The following is a 22,759-nucleotide window of genomic DNA, read 5'->3' on the forward strand; positions in this document are numbered from 1 at the left end:
CATGGAAAGTGATTTGGAAACCTTCAAGTACTTTAGAAAGGTGAGCTACTACTATTAGACTATAGGACATGACAAAGGTATGCTATTGTCATATCTTTTCTACAAAATCACAGGATGATATGCAAAAGGTACAAAGCTAGAATCACAATGGATGACCGAATCATGTCTTGAAAACCTGGAGCATGGGGCTGAATCTAAGGAGATGAGGGATAAAATAAAGTCTTATGTTTGGTACAAAAAATCAGTTTCACAAGTATAAGAGAGGGGGAGACAGGCATGCCTTACACAGAAGTTCTGAGAATCATCAGCAGTGTAATATGGCAACCAAAAATAGTTATCGAAACCTTGGCATGCATGAAGAGCCTCATAGCTTTCATAAATAGGGAAAGAGTAAAGAAATCCCACTGTTCTCTGCCCTCACCAGATCTCCTCAAGAGTATTAGGTTCCACTTTGGACAGAGCAGTTTAATAAGGATATTGATAAGCAGGAAGGATCAAAGTATATAGAGGAGAGCAAATCAACATGGTGAAGGGCCTTTTGAGTCCATGACATATGAGGATCAGTTGAAGGGAACCAGAAATGTTTAGGATGGAGAAGACTCAGGGGCAAAATTTGAAAGGCCAAAATCACGTAGAGAGACTAGATTTGTTCCAGTTGACCCTTGTACCTTGGACTTTATCCCTCAGAAGTCCTTCAGTATTTCTCAGAATTCCTTTTAATCTCTCTACCCCATTGTGTGGTCACATTTTGAATTTAGCTTGTTGAAACTCCACCTCTCTTTCTTCTTTCTTCTTTCATGACTGGGCTGGGTTAGCTAGCTAGTTATTTTTACTTCAGTTATTATTAATAAATTTTATAAAATATAATACTTAGTTATTGTATATTAATTTTAATCTTTACAGAACCAAAAAACAGTAACTAAGACCTTTAAATGAGTGTTTTCAAACAATAGCACTAAATGGAAGCTAAAAAGAGGTAAATTAAGGTTTGATGTCACATTCACACACATACACATATATACTTCCTAACAGAGCTGTCCAAAAGTAGCCTAGGCTGCCTAGAGAGGTAATGATTTTCCCTCCTTGGAGGTCTTAAAACAGAGGCATTTCTTATAATAAAGATTTCTTTCATGTATTGGTTGGACCAGATTGATTGTTGAGGTACCTTCTAACTCTCAAAGTCTGTGATTCCTGGCCCTCAGCACTGTGTGGGTCACTCACCCATGCAGTACTGAGTAGTCAACCACCGGAGTATACACCTCAATCATTCCTTTTACCTGGCCATGCACTTTGAGCATGCAAGTTAGCATCTGACAAATATCCTAGACTCAGACAAATGGACCATCTCCCAAATCGCTAACTTCAAATCTTAACCTCAGAGTCTTACTTCCTTACACCAGAAACATGGTAAGAAAAGGCTTTCAAAAAAATCTTTTTGGATAGGTAGGACTGTATTATATCCATTTTTCAATGAGGAACCCCACAAAATCTAGAGGGATTTAGATGTCCAGCCCAAAGTTACTCAGCTAACCTGGGCAAGTCACCTAAACTCTCTGAGCCTCCGTTTTCCTCATCTGTAAAAAGAAGATAATAGTACCAATCTCAAAGAGTCGTCATTAGGAGGGTTGTTATGAGGGTCAAAGTTGGCCAGCTTTTTTGTTAAGTCGACAAAAGTTTATTTTCTTGCAAAACTAGGAGATATTTGCTAAATGTTACATCCTTCTTCTTAAAATCTCCTAACTTCATAGCGATACTGTTTCTTCAGCTGTACCAGTGCTTCCTTCATTACAGTCCAGCTGACAAAGAGATGAACTGAGATTTAAACCCGGTCTCCTTTCAAGTCCAGTGAGTTGTTTTTTCCCTGTCCCCAGTACCCATGAGAAGCATTGAATGTGCCTGACTTCTTGTTTTTCAGACACTCATCACCTTTGTGAACAAGCACCTGAATAAGCTGAACCTGGAAGTCACAGAACTGGAAACCCAGGTAGGTCATCACCTGGAGCCAAGCCAAGCAAGTAAAGGGGAAAATGATGATGATGTTGGAGATGGTGCCGTGTGGGATCAGGCTGGACCAGTAGCAGCACCAGCCTGGGTCAGAGACTACATGGAAGCTGTCGCTGTGGGGGGCAAACCAATGACATCTCAGAGCTAGGTGCAGTGAAGACGGGGCAAGCTTTGCCAGTGATGAGACCAGACTGGGTCAGTGGTGACATAATAGTCACAGGAGGCAGAAGCAGACCAGAGAAGACATAGCAGCTGTAGGTGGGACCACACTAAGCCAATGACATCATAGGAGCTTGAGGTATAACAAGGTTGAGTGAGCAATGAGGGGGTCAGGGAGAGAATGGCAAGCAGGCAGGCCAAAGCCAGCGAAACCACAGGACTGATGAAGTACACACAGGCTGGACCAATGAAGACCGAAGCCACTGTTCTATTCATTTATTTGAAGCTCTTAGCTGCTCTTGTTAAATCCCAAACCTTCAGGCCACCGGGAGCCTATACCATCACCTGGGGAGGTCTCCTTGAGTTGACTTAAAAGCTTGACGTATTTGTTCTGTGCCAGAAAGTCAGCTGTGTGGGAGGTCAGTGTGAATGTGGAATGCATGCATGGATGGTGTGTGCGCGCACACACACACACACACACACACACACACACACACACACACACACACACTTCAACTTAGCTGTAGTATCTGTGCCCAGGCTACAGTATGGAAAATATGCTCAGGATCTGAGAGTGTGCCTATGGGCATTTCCTAAAAGCTTTGCCAGCTTTTGAGTTTCTGTAATTAATGACGGTTCTTTATGTATTTTTTTAAAAAGAATTTCAGGGAGGGAGATGTGTGGGGGTGGGAATAGCTGCTTTGGAAGAAGATGGTGATGATGTCCTTTGGCAAGAGTGTGTCTGGATGTTCTAGGATGTTGTATTTGGCTCTTAATCCCTCTCTTCACTACCAATGCAACCAGGGGAGAGAGAGGGAGAAGGAAGCCAGGCTCAGAAGGCAGCTGCTGTAAGAGCTAGGGACCTGAGCAAAAAGCAGTGTAGATGCAGGGAGAAGAGTACTTTGGGGAAATGAAATCCAAAGACCTCAGGGGTTCTGATGCTGTGTGACTTCAGGCAAGCTACGTAAACCTCTCTGGACTTGCTTCAATTTCTTAATCTGTAAGACGGGAATAATATATGCCCTGCCTACTCCTTAAGAGGTGGCTATGAGGATCCGAGGAGATAACATATGTCTAAGTCTTGTTTAGCAGCTAGACTAGAAGTTTTAAGATCTTGGTTTACAAACCTCCTTGTAACTAGAACTGCTTCTCTTAAGGAAGTGAGTTCCCCATCACTGAGACTCTTCAAGCAAAGAATGTACTTTGAACATATTTTTATAAGTATATATAAATAATATATCTATAAAAGTATATATATATATATATATATGCACGTATTGTTTCACTCAGTAGATTACAAACTTCTTGAGACTAAGGGTTATTTCAGTTCCACCTTTCTGTCAACCAATCCACAAGCATTTTTAGGCACCTACTATGTGTTAGGTCCTGGAGACTTGAGTACAGAAAATGAAACAATCCCTGTTCCTAAGAAGTTTACATTTTAATTGGTTAAATAAGTACATAGTTAAGTCTAAAAAATATAAAGTGAATAATTGCAAATAAATACAAAGTTATTAAGTAGAAGATAATTTTGGAGGAAGGATATTCACACTAAGGCGGATCAGGAAAGACTTCATGCCCAAGCTGCATCTTAAAGAAAAGGGACTCTGTGAGAGGGGAAGGAGAAGGAGTACAAGTCAGGCATGGGGACCACCAGCTCAAAACGAGTTACCAGTTTGGCTGCATTACAGAATACAAGAGTAATGTCCCATTTCCTAGCTGTTGTGACCTTGGGCAAGTCACTTACCCCCAATTGCCTAGTCCTTACTGGTCTTTTGCCTGGGAACTGATACCTCATATCTACCCCAAAACAGAAGGTAAAGGTTTAAAAAAAAGCAATGTCCACTAAGACTGGAAAGCTGGACTGGAGCCAATTTGTGTAGGGGTTAAAACTAAAAAGGGGAGCTTGTATTTTCTCCTAGAGGCAATTGTCTCAAGAAGTTTGTAATCTACAGCCATTAGAGGTAGTTGAGTAAATTGGTTGAGTCTGATTAATCTGGCAGCAGGATGGACTTGGGGAGTGGGTGAGACACTTAAGGCAGGGAGACCATGTGCCAATAACCTAGATGGGAGGTGACGAAGGCCTGAGCTAAAGCCCTGAATCCCCCAGTGCCTGGCATGTAGTAGGCACTTAATACATACTGGGCGATCAAGCCAGCTGTAGGGGGGGTTTCGGGTTTCAGGTCAGGGTTGGACAAGATGACCTCAGCCCTTGTAAATCTAGGATTCTAGGACTCAGTGAACGGTCAGCCATGACATAAGTGCACTGTGTTATTATGGTTACATTCAGAAATGCAGGAGAGGCATTGTTCGCAGGCTTCTCTGGAGCAGACGATTTGTATCTCCCTGACAGCTTGTAGGTCTTTTTGCTTTGGTGAGGTCACAATTGAATAATTCTTTCCAGAAAAGCATTAATGGTAAACATAAGAATCGTGAGCTGGTGGTTGGTCATATTCTTCCCGCCTAGACAAGGCTGAGCTCGCCCTCTCTGGAAGGCAGAAAATGTCCCTTCTACCCCCTTCCAACAGGATTAGTCTCAAAGCCATCCAACTTGCCAATTAACAAGTACCTAGACTAAGGGTCTTCCATGTGCCCGGCCCACGCTAGAGGGATTATTCCTTGGATATGGATCAAAGGTAGCTGATTTGCGTAGCTATGTAATCCCCTTGGCAGTAGCTTTGCCTGCTGCTGCTGCTGCTGGAAACCGTCCCTCCCACCAACCCAAATCTAGAACAAACCCTCCTATCTTAGGCATGGTTCTACTTTCCTACCTAGAAAGCTCTTCCCTTCCCCTTTCTTCCATCCATTGAAATCCTATTCAGCATGGTCTACTAAGTAGGAACCAGAGTCAAGTAGATGTGGAATTCTTCAACTTCATGTCTTGTCTTCCCCACACTCTCCCTCCATCCCTATTTCCCCATTTATAAAATAGAGGAGGTATTGTGAGGGCCTCTTAAAGTTCCTTCTAGCTCCAAATAAAACCAAGGATGGGGGCAGCTGGGTAGCTCAGTGGATTGAGAGCCAGGCCTAGAGACAGGAGGTCCTAGGTTCAAATCTGGCCTCAGACACTTCCCAGCTGTGTGACCCTGGGCAAGTCACTTGACCCCCATTGCCCACCCTTACCATTCTTCCACCTATGAGCCAATACACAGAAGTTAAGGGTTTAAAAGAAAAAGAAAAAAGAAAACCAAGGATGCCTGCCCATCCTGCCTGGAAGCAATCTGCCCTATAGCACTAACTTAAAAGAATCATTAAAATTTTTTTCTATATTTATTCATATTTGTTTTACATTTGTTGCTATATTCATTTTTATTTCTATATTTTATATTCTATATAGTTTTTCTATATTTCTGCCATGTCATGTAGTTAACTTTTTCATCTGTGTAGAAGATCAAATTAGTCGATACTTAAAAAAATTAATTCAGACTTTTCAGTGGAAAGTCAAAGACTGATGTTGAAGCTTAAATACTCCGACCACATAATGAGAAAACAGGACTTAATTGGAGAAGACTATGATGCTGGGAAAGATTAAAGGCAAAAGGAGAAAGGGATGGTAGAGGGTGAGATGGATAAATAGTGTCATGGATGCAATGAATGTGAGCGTGGACAGACTTTGGGAGAGAGTGGAAGACAGAAGGGCCTGACATGCTATGGTCCATGAGGCCATGAAGAGTTGGACATGACTGAATAATACCACCAACAACATATGTATTGTCTCCCTAGATTGTGAGCTCCCCTAAAGCTCTCATTTCCCCATCCCCTCCCAGCTACCAAAAATGGAGAAAGGAATGGGCTCCGCTGCCTCTGGAGGTAATAGGGTCCTTTCCCTTCATTAGGGATCTTCAAGTGGAAACCTAAAATAGAAGAGGTTTGTTCAGATATAAGTTGGAGTAGATGGTCCCCAATTCTCCATGTTTTCCACAAGCATAACATGAAAGACTGCCAAAAAATTGGCTAAAATCTAAGGAAACTATAGCTATAACAGTCTTTGTATCTAGTTAGTAACCTTGTCCAAAAAAAAGCAATTAAATTTACTCTGGCATGACCTGTTCTTAATGCTCCTAACCCCAGCTGGTTGGATGATTGATTGAATTGACCCCTTCTCTTAACATCTCAATATTAGGTTAATTTCTTGATGCTGACAAACTCTCCCTTAATAAAATGTTAGTCTAAAATCTTGCCAGGAAACAAAATTAAGGTCATGGAGTCCCTCTAGTCTGAAAAATCTACTGTCTTCCTTTTCTGGAAAATCAAGACATATTTACCCTTCTCTAATCTGATGGCACCTCCTAATTCACCAGTGTTTCAAAGATCACTGGGATTTTTCAATCATTACATTCACCGAAACTTTTGGTTCATCTAGGCCTGGAAACTTGGACTCATCAAGACCTTCTAGTCATTTTCTTATTATCTCCCTACTCAATTAATTCCTTATTAGCCATTTTTCTCTAGTTCTTTTGTTTAGTCTTTTTTTTTCTTTTGCCAGCCTCATTGGCAGGGGAAAAAAATCAAAAAACAAAAAATAAAAACAAAAACAGAAGAGAACTGAGTTAAGTAATTCTGCCTTCTCTTTGTTACTGATTATTATAATCTCATACATCAGAAGCAGCAGCCTCTACCCCTTTGATTTCTCTCTTCCTCTAATTTTTCACTAAAAATCTTTTTGCTATTTATAGAATTTTTCAGCTCTTTGTGATGCTATGGTTTCTAATACTATTAGGCTCATCCTGTACTTTTCTGTTCATTCTTAGTTAAATGTACTTTATCCCATCTTTCATGCCACTTTTTCAGAATCTAAGCTGGTCGATGAATTTCTTATCTTTCAGTTTTCTTAGTTTTTCTTCTCTTTGGAAAAATTTCACTTTTTATCCCCATTCCTCCTAGGATACTTCTCTATTCAAATTTTAGGCCATGGGATCCTTTTTCTCAATCCTTTGAAGTCTACTTTCCTAAGTAGACTGTTCCTTGTTTTCCCCTCTTTCCCTTTCATGTATTCTAAAACGGGATTGTCACTTCCTGCTAAGGCTCCTGTAATTTCTGCTTTAACAACTGGAAGTCCCTTCATATTGGGCAAAACAGGAATTTCCTTTATTGCTTCTGTCATCTTTTGAAAAATAAAATCATAAGTTCATAGACATAGAACTGGAAGAAGCTTTAGGGGCCATCTAGTCTATAAATGTGGAAACTGAGGCCCAGAGAAGTTAAATGACTTGCCTAGGACATTGAGTCAAGCCAGGAAAGTATTAACTGCTTTGATCTTGGGCAGAGCTCAAGGGTTCAGTCAGGTGCTACATAAATATGTAATAAACATTGTTTACTGTAACACCTGGTTCTATGTTATAAAGCCCTATGTTGGATGCTCGGGAAGACACAAAGACAAATGATATAATATCTACCTTCAGGGGACTTGTAGTCCAATAAAGGGATAAGACTGAATTCTAAGGTCCTTTTCAGCTCTAAATCCAGAATTCAAGCCTAGTTTTTTCCCATCTTCTTTTTACATGGTTCACTCCTCCCAAATTCTAAATGGGCAGGGCTAAAGATGGGAGGTCCTGAGTTCAAATGTGACCTCAGACATTTCCTAGCTATCAATGTGACCCTGGGCAAGTCACTTAACCCCCACTGCTTAGCCCTGCCCCTCTTTTATCTTGTAACCATCCACAATATTGATTCTTACATAAAAGGTAAGAGTTAAAAAAAAAAAAAAACTCTAAATGGGAGGCAATCTGTTCTCACTTTAGCCTTTGGGGTGAAAAATACCCAGATTTCCTGAGCCATGCTCTATCCCTCCTACAGATGGTCAGTCTCGACCCAAGAGGCAACCAGAAACAACTTCTAATAAGAAAAGTTTTGTGGGGCTTAAGAGCCTGCTTAATAATCTATTCCCATCAGATTTCTAGATATTATCAAAAGCTGCCTTCTCTTTGCTCTGTTAGAAATGAAGCTAGAGAAGCCGGACATCTTAAGAGTTGTCAGAGAACTTGGAGGTTGTTCTCTATCGTCTTCTACCCTAGGAAGAATTTTTTAATTAATTTATTTATTGCCAATTACTCATAATTGCAAATTTTCACACAAGTTTTCCAAAATTATATGAACATACTTATCTCCTTCCCTCCTTTCCCTTCCCCTCCTGATGCTGGCAGGCAATTCAGTCTGGGTTATACATGTATCATCAGACAAAAGATATTTAGGAAGAAAATTCTGACTACAACATCCCCACAAGTTTTGTCGCATCTAATCCTTGCTCTGAAGCTTGCAATAGCCACATCCTCCTTGATGAGGTGTACGCCTGGGGGCAAAGCATCTTCTCAGGCTGGGTTGTTCAGCTGAACTCCCCTGCTCCATTCTTCTTTACACTGTGACCCTTGGATGCCAGGACTAGCTCTCTCTTGAGTTCTAAGCTGGCTCTCTTCTTTGCTTCCAGAGGGTCTTGCTCCTCCTGGAAATGTCTTTCTCTACTAAGAGACAACCTCCTCTCTGTATCCATGTCAATTTAAAGTTTGTGTCTGCTCCCATTGGGATTCTGGGTCTCCTTCAAAGGCATATGACTGCTCTGGGGATGGAAGTGTACAAAAGGGAGAACAAGGACCCTATCCCCACTAGGGGTTTCCTCTATTGGCAGCCCCTGTTCTATATTCACCAAACTCTCAAACTCTCTCCCCTTTTTACCTATTAAAAGTCCACAAGTCGATGGCCCGTTTTCAACCCAACTAATATCAGAAAAAGTTATTCACATTTCATAAAAGGACCCCTGAATATCAACTTTATGAATACATTGGCTTATCATTATCTACTCTTTATTTTCTGTAACCATATCAACTATGGAAACAGGGAGAAACCAAATCCCCTTTAGTTGTGCTGTGGAGCCTCAAGTCCAGAAGACCCAACTTCAAATCCTTAGACACTGAGCAAATCATTTTACCTCTCGGCTTTGGTTTCCTCGTATGTAAAATAGAGATAATGATAGCACTACCTCCCAGGATTATTGTGAAGATCAAATGACATGATATTTATGAAGCCCTTTGCATACCTTTGAGTACTATACAAATTTTAGTTATGATGATGATGATGATGATGATGGTGGTGATGATGATGACGATGATGACGATGATGACACAAAAGATTCAATGCTGTACCTGTAGTCAAAAAGACCTGAGTTCAAATTTTGCTTCAGACATTTACTAGCTTGGTGACCCCAGGCAAGTCACTTATGTGTGCCTCAGTTGTCTCGTCTGTAAAATAAAGATATAATAATACCTACTTTGCTGAGTTGTTGTGAGGACCAAGTGAGATAATAATTGTAAAGTGCTTGGCATACAGTAAGTGCTATATAAATGTTTTTTTTTATTATTACCTCCCAGGGTGGTTGTGAGAATCAAATGAAAGAATGATCATTGTAAAGTGCTTACTTAGCATAGAGTCTGGAGCATAATAAAAGCTATATAAATGTTATTTATTCATTATTATGATTGTGGTACAGTGGATAGAGCAATTGGTCTGGAATCAGGAAGACCTGAGTTCAAATTTATTCTCAGACACTTCCTACCTATGTGACCTTGAGAAAATCACTAAATTCTGTATGCATAGGAGGCAGCTAGGTAACTCAGTAGGTAGGATGCTGGGCCTGGAGTCAGAAAGACCTCAGTTCAAATATGGCCTCAGATACTTCCAAGCTATGTGACTTGGACAAGTTACTCAGTTTCCAGATTTGTCAAATGGGGATAGTAGTATGACCTTCCCCCCAGAGTTGTCAGGAGGATCAAACAGTACAATAAGTATAAAGTACTTAGCCTGGTATTTGACCCATAATACTATATAAATGTTACTTATTATTATAATTGTTAGAGAGGAAGGTGCTAGCTAGAGTCAAAAGGGCCATGTTCAAGTTCCACCTAGTCCATTTTCTAGCTATGACGTTGGTCCAGGTCACCATTTCCTTTTCTCTAAATGATGTTCATCATCTCTGTATTTCTCAGGGATTTGTGAGAATAAGGGGACATGGCATTTCTGAAAGCACTTTATGAGCATAAAGCATCTTATGTGTTAGGAATATATTGATCCTAGTTAGGCACATTCACATATATGAATACACATATCTATATTACTGGTATTTTTTTCTGAAACTTAAAAATGTAAAAAAATTTAAATTTCATTTTTATTTTAAATAATTTTGGTTATTTTATTGGGGCAACTTTTTGGCTGGGTTTTTTTGTTTGTTTTGTTTTTGTTTTTACAAATAAACTGTTGTTGCATCATTTCTATTAGGAAAAAAATGCAACATCTCACCATGTTTCCCCCCAAATGGTCTCTCCCAAAACTGCCTAGAAAGAAACCCTAAAACTAACTCTTATAAGTAGTAGGAGACCATTTCTGGTTAACGATCTTTCATTTACCATTTCTCTGGACTGGTGCATATGCACTATTATAAGACTAGGTGGCTCACTGGATAGAGAGCCAGACTTGGCATCAGGAAAATCTAGGTTCAAATCTGGCCTCAGGCACTTACTGGCTGTGAGATCCTGGGCAAGTCACTTAACCCCCGCTCTTCCTGTTTCCTTGCCTTTACCACTTCTCTGCCTTAGAACCTATATTTAGTATGAAGACTGACAGAAGGGAAGGATTTAAAGAAAAAATAAAGAAGAGTTTGGGTTATGAGGACCCAGACTTCCAGGCTCTCTTCTTCTTCCTCTTCCTACTTTCTCTTTCTCATCTCTCCCTCGTTGCCTGCTCTACCCTATACCCAGACTGAATTCTGATAGTAAATGGACTCACCACCCCATATTTATTCCTTCTAATAAACCACCAAATTGCATTGCTTGGCTCTGCACCAGCACCCCAGCTCTCAACTCAGGCATCTTCTACAGGCTGTTCAAACTGGTCTTCAAACTTCACCATGACCAGCCATTTTATATCCACTTTAAGACCACCATTAAACTTGAGGCTATTTCCTGATAGCCATAAATAAGCCTGGAGGATAATTCTCCCTCTTGCCACAAGCCCACAGCTGTTCCTCCTTTCCCAACACGCTCTACTTCTAACAATAGAAATGTGTCTTATCATTAGTGTGATTATTATTATCATTAGGCTCTGTTTGTTTGTGGGACAAGCCGGGAGTCACTGTGTGAATGGAAGTCCAAAGGAGGTCACAATACTCACTGGCTTTTTTTTTTCTCCTCAGTTTGCAGATGGAGTATACTTGGTGCTGCTCATGGGCCTCTTAGAAGGCTACTTTGTGCCTCTACACAGTTTCTTCCTGACTCCAGAAAGCTTTGAGCAAAAGGTACTTTGGGGATGGCTAGATGGCTCAATGGATAGCCAGGCCTTGGAGATGGGAAGTCCTGGGATTCAAAACTGACCTCCAACAAGTTATTTAATTCCAATTGCCTAGCCCTTGTGGCTTTTTGGCCTTGGAACCAATACTTAGTATTGCTTCTAAGGCAGAAGGTAAGAGTTTAAAAAAGCAAAAGGTACTTTGGCCCTCCATCTTTATAAGAGCCCAGAGTTGTCCCTCCAATCCCATGGCTTCCTTGTCTGGATTAATAGAAATATAGAGGACTCTGGTTAAGATCTCCATTGATGCTGCTTCCCTTCTATTGACCCTCTGATTTCCAGAGAAGGGAAAAGGGGATGAATACCTTGTAGAATAACCAGGCTCCCAGCATGGACAACAGAGCAGATTGGGCCCCATGGGGAGCGAGTGAGAGCTGGGAGAAGCCCCATTTAAGGGAATTATAAACTGGATGCTGTTGCTTACTCCACAGAAATACCCTGACCCATCTTGTCTTGGACTTCAAGTCCAGAGACTTCTCCAACTTCGAAGGCCTTTGAACACTGGCCTGGTGATGACTGTTGGATGACAGATGATCTGTCATCTGAGGAGCAGCCTAAGAGAATCAGCTCCACATTGTATGACTCCATGATTCTTAGCCCTAGAAGTTCACACAAAGGCCAGGAAGGCAGGTAGCATTCTATGCCATAGCAGGGGATCACCCACACTGAAAAAATCATGGATCTTTTGAATTATTAAGATGATTTTTACTATTAACTTAGATAAAAATTCTTATTAAATATTGAACTCCAACCCATTTTCAGAGGAAGATGTGCTTAAGCTGATATTATCATCACTGGGTTGTAGTGAATGGTATTTATTCAGTATCTACCATGTTCTAAACAATGAGGATATAAAGACAAAAGTAAATAGCCTTTACCCTCAAAGAACTTATATCCTGTTAGAAAGAGCAGGGAAAGAACATTCGCTGGAAAGCCAGAGGATGTGTGTTCAAATCCCAACGATGCCACATTCAATCTCTGTGAACCCTGAGAAAAACACTTGAATTCCCAGGACCTCAGTTTCCTCATCTGTAAAATGAGAGGGTTAGGCTAGATGGTTCCAAAGTCCCTTCTAACTCTAAACCTATGCTGCTACAAACTGCCAAAACAGTCATCTCTGCCCTGCAGAGATCCAAAGGCCCATCTTCTGGCAGTTCAGCTGAGCTCTAATTGTCTTTTAACCGATACCTCCCTCCCCTCCCCAGCCTTTGTAACTAGGCAAGGCACATTCAGGAAGTAGAAGAAATACTTTTCTCTCTTTTGAAGCCATCAAAGACTTGTCTCCCTGTCTGATCTCTGCAAATACTCTGAAATCCACCTAGATGGAAGGCTAGCCACATAAAGCAAGTACATCAGGAGGAGAAGTTTGATCTTTGGACTGACGGGTCATAGGAAGCAGAGATCAGTGCAGCTGATTCTCTGCCGGAGTTTCTGCAACCCACCTGCCTTTGAGCTGGAATATCCCCATAATTAAATGACCTGAGTTCCTCCTTCCAAATCAGGCAAAACATTGCACCTATGGCAATAGCCCCAGCTCTCCCTGTTTTCCCAAGTCCTGAATCTTCAGGGATTATAGCAAATAAGAAGGAACCCTAGTGATGTAGCTGTTGTGATTCTCTTTCTAGGTTCTTAACGTGTCATTTTCCTTTGAGCTGATGCAAGATGGAGGGCTGGAAAAACCAAAGCCAAGACCAGAAGGTACCTGCCTCTCCCCTGCCCAAGGACTGTAAAGTGGAATCCTCCTTTGCACTCTTGGAATGGGAAACTATAAAGAATTTTTCCCATCCCAAGTGTTTAATAAAAGGCAAATAGTTGACCCTTGGTGCTTTGGAGAGTTGCTCTCTTCTCCAAGATTACACCCTTCTTGCCTGCCAGAACCCAGTGGTTTGCTCCTGGGGTGGGACATGGAGGAGAGCTAGAGGACAGATCAGGTCAACCTTGTGTGCACAAAAATACAGCTGTGGGAAAGAAACTGAGCTGAGCTCCCACCACCTCTGCATCGGCTGGGATTCCAGCTGATGGAGCAGTCACAGGTCTGAGGCAAAGGGTCATTGCAGAAGCTTCTCTGGGTGGTAGGGTGTATGGGAGGGGTCGGAAGTGTGAACATGCCCACAATGCCTCTTCCTCAGAAAGATAGCTACAGACTGGTATCTAAAGTCTGGTCATGCTAGTCAACAGGCATGAGGGTACATGTGAGCCCTTTCCTCACTGCTATTAGCTCCATATTCTGGCCACATCGCTTTAAATTAAATCCTGCCTAAATCTGGCTAAGATGGAGCCCCTAATGAACAGGGTATGAGCTATAGATGCAAACCTGAGACAAGAGAAAACTCTCCCACATATGTGTACGTATGTGTGGGTGTGTGTATATACATATATATACACATATACATACATATGTATATATATATATATTCCCTCTCTCTTGCTTTACTTTTGTGAGAGAATGTGATTATTACTGGGGCCATATTTGTATGTCAGTATAACTCAAATGCATCAATGTACATTGGTTGCTAGGACACTCTTAAGTAAGGACTATATATTTGCTACCATTTATAAATGTAGTTGGGGATCTGTTTCCATGTCCATATTCTACATAATATTCCCCAGTGCCTCACAGCATTACCATTACTTAATACCCACCGTCTGTCCCTTAAGAGCTATGCAATGTAGTCATCTGGATGTACAAGTCTGATCGTACGACATTCTCCAGCTCAAAAATCATAAAATGTCAATTCCTCAGTTTGGCATTTGAAGCCCTGTACTTTATGGTTCCAAAATACCTTTTTAGGCTTATTTCACTCCTCATGCTTTTCTTCTAGCCAAACAAGCCTATTTGCTCAATCTAGAACTGAGTATTTTTTGCCTTTGCAAGATGTTTCCCAGGCCCTTCTTACTTCTCCTTCTTCAAATCTTCAAATCGCCTTCAGTGCTCAGTTCAATGGCCACCTCCTCTGTTCAGTCTTCCCTGATTACCCAGTTGTTAGTGGGTGCTCTCTCCCTCCCCAGATTAGCTTATTTCACTTATCTGTGTTTATGCCATATGATATGATGATGAATATAAACACAGTTAGATATTAGCTTAAAGAAAGCCCCCATTCTTGTGAACACTAAACGAGAAAATGATAATTACCTTTCACAATGCTCTGGTACTCTCTAGCTTATATGAGAGGCGTCAGGGCAGAATGGATTAAACCAATGACCTGATTAAAAGTTTTGTCTCTGACACACCCTGGGTAAATTACTTAAATACCCACTAAGCCTCTATATTTCAGAGAAGGTGCCAACCTGCATTGGTAAAGAGAGTTTCCTTCATCTGGAGTCCCTGTGCTGATGAAATTACAAACCCTATCTCCCCTCCAACTTCAGGGAACATGAGGAAGAAGAAAGAGAATTGAACTTCATTTGAATTGAGTTTATAGCAATGGGTAGGAGAAGGATTTGATGAAAAGCTTCTTCTACCCATACCTCTACCTCAGATCCAAAAGCGGAGTCCATTAGACCTACCTCAAATTCCTACAAACTTTCTTCCTTTATGCTTTTTTGAACAAAGAGTAGAGGCCAAGGAAAGGAAAAAGGAAGGAGGGAGGGAGGGATAGATGAAGAAAAGGACATTGAACTTTCCCTACCCAAAATATGGCAGCAGCCAGAGCCATGGATAGAAGTCCTGCCACATGGTGGTGGATTTAAATCCTTGATTTGATATTTCCTCATGTGTGACTATGATCAAGTCACTTAGCCTTCATGAAGCTGAGGTTCCTCGTTTGTAAAATGGTGATAACAATACTAATAACACTTGCCTCCTGGTTTTATGGTGGAGAAGTTCTTCAGTGCTCCAATTCTCCAGTGAATCTGTGTCTTGTTGAGGTGTGTGAATACTGGGTGATGCTCATCTCAGCCCATGCACACTTGCCCATCCCATCCAATGTTTAGTGAGTCCACCCTTTTTACTAGGAGCCTTCCTCCATTTCTCTTGAGATCATGATGGTACAAATAACTATCACACTCAAGCTGCCCCATCAGTTTATCCTACTTCTCACCATTCCTAGCTCTTACCAGTCTGTCTTCTTATTTCTCTCCTTTCATTTCTGTTCTGCCTTGACTTAGTAGTAATTTAGTAAATGTTTATGGAATTGAATTGGAGGATGCACCTTAATAAGCTTGAGGCCAAATGTACTGGAAGGGCTGCTGGCCTGGACTGAGGCAGAGTCTATATCCTCACTGTACCTGGGGTCCAAATCTGTGAACCCAGCTGAGCCAAAGAACAGAAACTGACTGGAATAAAATGTGAGAAGAGAGGTGGCCCTGTGGGGAGAAATCAGTGCGAACAGGCCCTCATAGTAATGGTATGGTCTCCCTGCTAACTTGCAAATGGTTTCTAAGGTTTTGTTTTTGTCAAATTAGAAGCCCAACTATTGCACAAATGGGTTCCTTTGGCTTGCATCTTGCTTATTTTTAAAGTAGAAGAGATGAAAGGAAAGGGAGAAACCACATATTTTCAGCTCTTTATTACCTGCTACTCACCCATCTTCTTCTCCACACCAACATGCATATTTTGAAGTAAGGCAGTCTCCAGGTGATATGGAGTTACTGGATAAAACGCTCACCAGAGTATCTGTCTGCTAAGAGGTGATTGATTTCTTGGCTGTTTGCTCTTGGAAAATATTTTTTTTTTAGATGAGATGAGACTGCAGGGGAAGAGGAGATATAATTCATTCATTTAAATTAGAAAATCACTCTTTAACAATACCAAAATAGTCCAAATGAAAACCTTCTGTAAGATTAAAATTAATATACAATAACTCCAAGTATTATATTTTATAAGATTTATTAATAATCACTTGAAGGGGAGGAAAAGTATAGCCTGAGTAAAGAGCAGTTTCCCAGACCTTGATAGAGTGAGATGCGAGCGAGAGGCGGAGTTACAGAAACTTTTATCTACAAAATGTAAGGATGCAACATGGGGATGAAAGAGGAATGCTGGGAAATGAAGTCCAGAGGTACAAAATTCTAATTACACACTTCTTAAAGATGGTTGATGAGATTGACTTTCCCTAAACATTCTCATTCTCTCACTCTTCTCTGTCTCTCTCTCCTTTTTCTATCTCTCTCCCTTAATGTAGTTCTCTCTCAATCTCTCTTTCTCTCAGTCTCTCTCTCTCAGTCTCTCTCTCTTAATTTAGCTCTCAGTCTTTCTCTATCTCAATCTCTCTCTCTCAACCTACCTTTCTCAATCTCTCAATATTGCCCCCCCATCCCCTCATTCACACACACACACACACACACACACCTCAATGATCCTTCCCTTCTTGTTTCACCCAGTCTTCAGTAATATTAGGCATGCACTAGACATTCCTTCTGGTGGCTTTGTGAAGAAAGGCAGATGAATACCCAATACCTCATTTCCCTGGAAAACATGGGGGGAAAACTGAGCAGATCTGAGGAGTGAAGAGGTGGGGAGAGAGGATATATGCATTTCTATGTCCAGTTTTGGCAGGCAAGACTGAACTTTGCCCAAAGCTACTTAGGACTCAGTGACTAGAGATTTTGACTTCAGTGCATCATGACCTTTAAAAATCTAAATGCTAATAACAAGCCACATTCCCTTAACAGGTTGGGAATTGCAAAGTTTTTTCCTTACAACAGCTCTGAGAAGTAGAGAGTGTAATGATTACTGTCCCCATTTTATAGAGGAGAAAACTGAGGCAAATGAAGATTAAATGAGTGACTTGCCCAAGATCACACAGCTAGTAAGTGTCAGAGCCTGGACAATCCCAGGCCTCCTGGACCCAGAATTAATGTTCTTTCTAGTACGCTTTAGCTATCTTCCATAGATGGCCTTCACCCTAGAACATTAGATCCAGGACCATGACTGTATCCCAAGTCTTGGACTCCAACAGGCAGGCCATTATCACAAAGAAAGAAGTGACACCACCTTTATGCAGTGTGAACAGCAATCCCAGGCCTTGGAACCATTTCTCATACTCCCAAGTGATTGTGAGCTTGACCTTGCATTAATCAAAGTCCAGCATTCTGAATGAAGGACATCCTGCTGTGTTCTACTCCTTCAAGACTACACTGGTGGTATTTTGTTCAGATCCAAGTGCCACGTTTTAAGGACAGTGAGTGATAAGCTGGTGTCTGTTCAGAGTAGTGACCAGGATCACAAGGAGACCACAGGCTATACCATATGAGGACCATTTAAAAGAACTTGAGGAATAGTTCACCAGAGGGAAGATGGGGGTATTAATAATTTTCTTCAGCTACCAGAATGGCTGATGGCAATATGGTGTAGTGAGTAAAAGACCAGCCTCAGAGTCCAGATGACCTGCATTTGAGTCCAGAGGCTGAGTGGACATGACACGTGGCATGTCATGTAATCCCTTAGGGCTCTGGGTAACGCTAAGATTATAATTGCAGAGAAGTTCCCCATCTGCATTAATAGAGGGAATTCTTTATACCACTGAGATCATAGGTACACACACACACTCATACATACATACAATCTGTAGGACTGTCTTTGGATAAAGGACTGGATTTATTCTGCATGTTCTAAAAGCCTAGACAGAAGTTCCTTGGCAGTAGATTCCCAAAGATTAAAGCTACCCCAAAACAGAACGAACTGCCTTGTGAAATAGCAAGGGCCCATCATTGGAGGTATTCCTTCATTAATATACAGAGGATGGAAGGCCACGTGTCATGGATGCTTTAGAAAGAATTCACGCTTTGGTTAAGTCATAGGATATGACTTCTGAAGCCTCTTCCAACTCAGAGGGTCTAGGATTCTGTGCTGTCAAGGATGAGTTCATGGCATCTCGTTTGCAAGAATTATGAGCCTCCAGGGTGATGGGACCGGGAGGAAGTGGAATGGGAAGAACTGGCTGATGTTCTGGCTGCCATCTTGGAGAGTTATGACCCTTCCTGTAGTTAGGGATTAGAAGTCCATATGGTTCCTTAGTTTTCAAGTATTCATTGCTCTAGGGATAGCCAACTTTTCTAGTCGAAAATCTGCCTATAGGGACGTTCAAATTCAGATGACTATTTTCGTGTGTGTGCAATTATTGAATGCTTAATATGAAACTTCCTGACTAACATGAATGGAAAAATACATCTGTTTTATGTGTTGTTACATTGGGCATAATGCCCACACCTACAATTTCCAGCCAGTGAAGGAGCATTGAGAAGGATCTTATTATAATAACTTTTTTTTTATTTTCTTTTTGCCAAGTATCCTCCCAGTTCCCCCATATCTTCTATCTGAGAGTTGAATGGTAGAGAGAATACCATAATGCTTAGAAATAGCACCAGTGTAGCTATGTGAGCTTCTTTAGGAGGCAGTTTGGTCACTACAGAAGCATGTCTCAGGACAGACCAAGTTGTTTTTTAGGTCAATAATTCATTTTTCAGTTTTTCTTTGAAGTGTTTTCCTTTGGCTGGGCTCTTGTCCTTTACTGCCAGAATATGAACGCCGATCTATTTTGACTCCTTATTTAGCTCTTTTTCAATATGTCCCACTCAGGCTCTCCACCATCAACATGGCTTTGAACTTCCTTTTGCGACAAATGAAGCACTCGAAGTATATAGAATGGGAAAAATTATACTCCTCCTTGGTTGGTCAACACACATGAAATAAGTACCTCCTGTGCCCCCTTCCTGAGTTCACATCTGGCCTCAGACACTTATTAGCTGGATGACCCTGGACAAGCCACTTAATCTAGTTTATCTCAGTTTTCTCATCTATAAAATGAGTTGGAGCAAAAAAAAAAAAAAAAATGGCAAACCACTCCAGTGTTTTTCCCAAGAAAACTCCAAATGGGGGTTAGGAAGAGTCAGACACACAAATAACGATAGGGCTAATGGTGCCACCTACCTCACTGGCTTGTTGTAAGGATCAAATGAGACTATATGTAAAGGGGTTTTGCAAACCTTAAAGCACCCATAAATGGTAGCTGTTGTTATCTTCATAGATCTGTTCACATGACAAATTGATCTAAGACAACTGGCCAAAGGGGATGTGATGCTGTCAGGAAACAGAGCCAGCCCCAGGGTCAGGAAGACCTGGATTCAAGTCCCACCCTAACCCATTCTGACTGCTCCTGGGCCAATTATTTAACTTCTCAGTCCCCAGGCAGCTCTCTAACACCTTAAATTTCAGAATTCTTGTTGATCTGCCTTGCCCCTAGAATTAAAGGGTCAAGGATCTAGAAGTAGAAGGGACCTCAGTGGGCAGTCTAATCCAACCTCCTCATTTTACAGATAGCTGGACGAGTTTCCTTACCTGCAATCCCCCCATTACAAGAAACATATAGGTTCGGACCAAAGGAAGAGGAAGAAAAATACCCCATCAACATGTCAGAAAATGTTCCCTCATTTTAGAGAGTCCCCACTGAAGTTCTTGTTTATTTTTTTAACCCTTACCTTCTGGCTTAGCATCAATTCTAAAATAGGTGATCAGGGTTAAGTGATTTGCCCAGGGTCATAGAGCTAGGAAATGTGTGAGGCCAGATTTTAACCTGTCTTCCTGACTCTCTCTATACTACCTAGCCACCACCCCCACCTCCCACAATGAGGTTCTTAACCTGGGATCCACAAACTTATATATATATATATATATATATGTGTATGTGTAGATATAAAATATATATGCATACACACATGGATGCATATTATGGATGAATGTGTGTATGTGTATATATACACATATATATTTATGTACTTATCCCTTCCACATTGCAGGGATTAGGGGGGCAGCTCCCCAGGGATCTAGAAAATCTATGTAAAGTGTTTTGATCCTCCCTTCCCACCAGAGAAAATTTTTTTCTTTTTCTTTTATGAGGTATTTACAGAATTTTATTGTAAATTTGGGATTAAGTATGCATTTCTGACTTTCTAAATATTTTCTGTGTCATCTGTGGCTTCTGCAAAATTCCTCTCAAATTCCCATTTAATTTCTTATGCTGAATCTCCACCCCCCTGACCCCCATATATTGAAACCACAATGGGGAAAGTCGTGACGTAGAAAAGATAACTGTGTGTGCGAACATATAAATATACATACATCTATAACTATATTCCATAAAATGGTTTCCCTGGTAATCACTATGCTTAGTGATAGAATACTATTTTGCTATAAGAAATGACAAGAAGGATGTTTTCAGAAAAATCTGGAAAGATTGATATGAACCGATGCAAAGTAAAGTGAGCAGAACCAGAGAACCTCATATATGGTGACAGTAATATTTCTTGATGAACAACTTTTAATAACCTAATTATTCTCAGCAATGCACTGATTTAAGACAGTCCCAGAGACTCATGATGAAAAATGTTATCTGCCTTCCAAGGCAGAACTGATGGAATCTGAATGAAGACTGAAATGTACTATATTTCATTTTGCCTTCTTTTTTTAAAATTTGAGGTCTCTTCCACAAAATGGCTAATATGGAAAAATGTTTTACATGATTACCCATGTAAAATTTGTATCAGATTGCTTACCATCTCTGGGAGGGAGGAAAAGGAGGAGAAAAAGGAGGGAAAAAGAGGTCAGAAGAAGGGAGAAAATTTTGAAACTCAAAAATTTTAAAAAAAGAATGTTAAAAATTGTTTTTACATGTTATAGAGCAGGGGTCGACAACGAATGGCTCTTGAGCCATATCTGGCTCTTTTGAGGGCCAGATATGGCTCTTTCTGCAGGAGCCATAAAGTCAATTTTTTTTCAGGTGCTGTTACAGGAGCTCACTCTGGGAGCACTGTACGGCTCTCACGAAATTACATTTTAAAAAAGGTGGCGTTTATGACTCTCAAGGCCAAAAAGGTTGCCAACCCCTGGTCTAGAGGAAAAAATAAAATATAATTTAGGGGGAAAAACATTATTCTGAGAAAGAAACCCTACAGTTCATTGGATTGCCAAAAGAGTCTGTGGCAGAAACAAGATTTCCTTCTGCTATAAGAAGAAAAGGTTGAGATTTGTCACTGATTTCCTCTATAAGTTTGTTTGTTTAATTATTCTCTTGTCTTCTGCATCAGTGGTATCAAACTCAACTTGCTACTAACTTATATATATATATATATATATATGAATCCCTTCAGGTTACATATTGACTAAGAAGGCCACATATTAACATTATTGTTATTGTTCAGTCATGTTTGACTCTTCGTGACCCTATTTGAGGTTTCCTTGGCAAAAATACTGGAGTGTTTTGCCATTTCCTTCTCCAGCTCATTTGGCAGATGAAGAAACTGAGGTAAACATGGTTAAGTGACTTGCCCAGAGTCCCAAAGATAGTATCTGAAACAAAAGACAATCCCTGCCCTCTAAGAGCTCACAGTCTCGTAGGAAAAAATGATAGGGGACTTTTAGCAGACAACAAGCCCAATGTGGCCCAACACTGCCAAAAAAGCTAATTTGAGTCTTTAGCTATTTTAGGAGAGGTGGGACTCTGGAGGTGGCACTTCAGCTGACATCTGGGATTTTGTTTTCACTTTGGGGTGCTACATTTTTGAAGAGTCTTACATAAACTGAAGGAATCTAGAGAAAGGTAGCCAGGACAAGGAAGAACATAGAAATCATATCATAGAAAGATCAGATTAATAATAACACTGTGTTAAGAATTGTACTTTACAAATTCCTAATTTTCATCCTCATAATAACTCTGGGAATATGTACTATTATTACCTCCATTTTACAGTTGCAGAAACTGAGGCAGACAGAGGGTAAGTGACTTGCTCAGGGGAAGCCTATAAGTGATTGAGGCTGGATTTGAACTCAGGAATGCCTGGCTCCAGTACTGGCACTCAATCCAGTGTGAGGATATTTATCCTGGAGAAGACTTATGGGGGCAGCTGGGTAGCTCAGTGGATTGAGAGCCAGGCCTAGAGATAGGAGGTCCTAGGTTCAAATCTGGCCTCAGACACTTCCCAGCTGTGTGACCCTGCGCAAGTCACTTGACTCCCATTGCCCACCCTTATCACTCTTCCACCAAGGAGCCAAGACACAGAAGTTAAGGGTTTAAAATAAATAATAAATAATAAAAATAAGAAGACTTATGGGAGGATTCAATAGCTATCTTCTAGCATCTGAAAGGCCATTATATGGAAGAAGGATTCCACCTGTTCTTCTGGGCCCCCAAAGAAGTAATGGGAGAAGTTGTAAAGAATTTACAAATTTAGGTTTGATGTGAAAGAAAAAATTCTTAACCACTAGAAATAGGCTGCCATTGGAAGTTAGAGGTTCTCCTCACTGGAAACCTTCAGGCAAAGGCTGGATGAC

General features: G+C 40.9%; 1 protein-coding gene across 1 annotated transcript in view; it reads left to right on the forward strand.

Annotated features, from left to right (window-relative positions):
* PARVA (parvin alpha) overlaps window positions 1-22,759 on the forward strand; it is a 177,151-nt gene that overhangs the window by 149,868 nt on the left and 4,524 nt on the right. The window contains exons 10-12 of the mRNA XM_044681053.1: window positions 1,916-1,984; window positions 11,342-11,443; window positions 13,119-13,191. Of these exons, the coding sequence (XP_044536988.1) occupies window positions 1,916-1,984; window positions 11,342-11,443; window positions 13,119-13,191 (244 nt within the window). The remainder of the gene's footprint in view (window positions 1-1,915; window positions 1,985-11,341; window positions 11,444-13,118; window positions 13,192-22,759) is intronic.

Source organism: Gracilinanus agilis, chromosome 6 (assembly GCF_016433145.1).
Source record: "Gracilinanus agilis isolate LMUSP501 chromosome 6, AgileGrace, whole genome shotgun sequence".
NCBI classification, from domain to species: Eukaryota; Metazoa; Chordata; class Mammalia; order Didelphimorphia; family Didelphidae; genus Gracilinanus; species Gracilinanus agilis.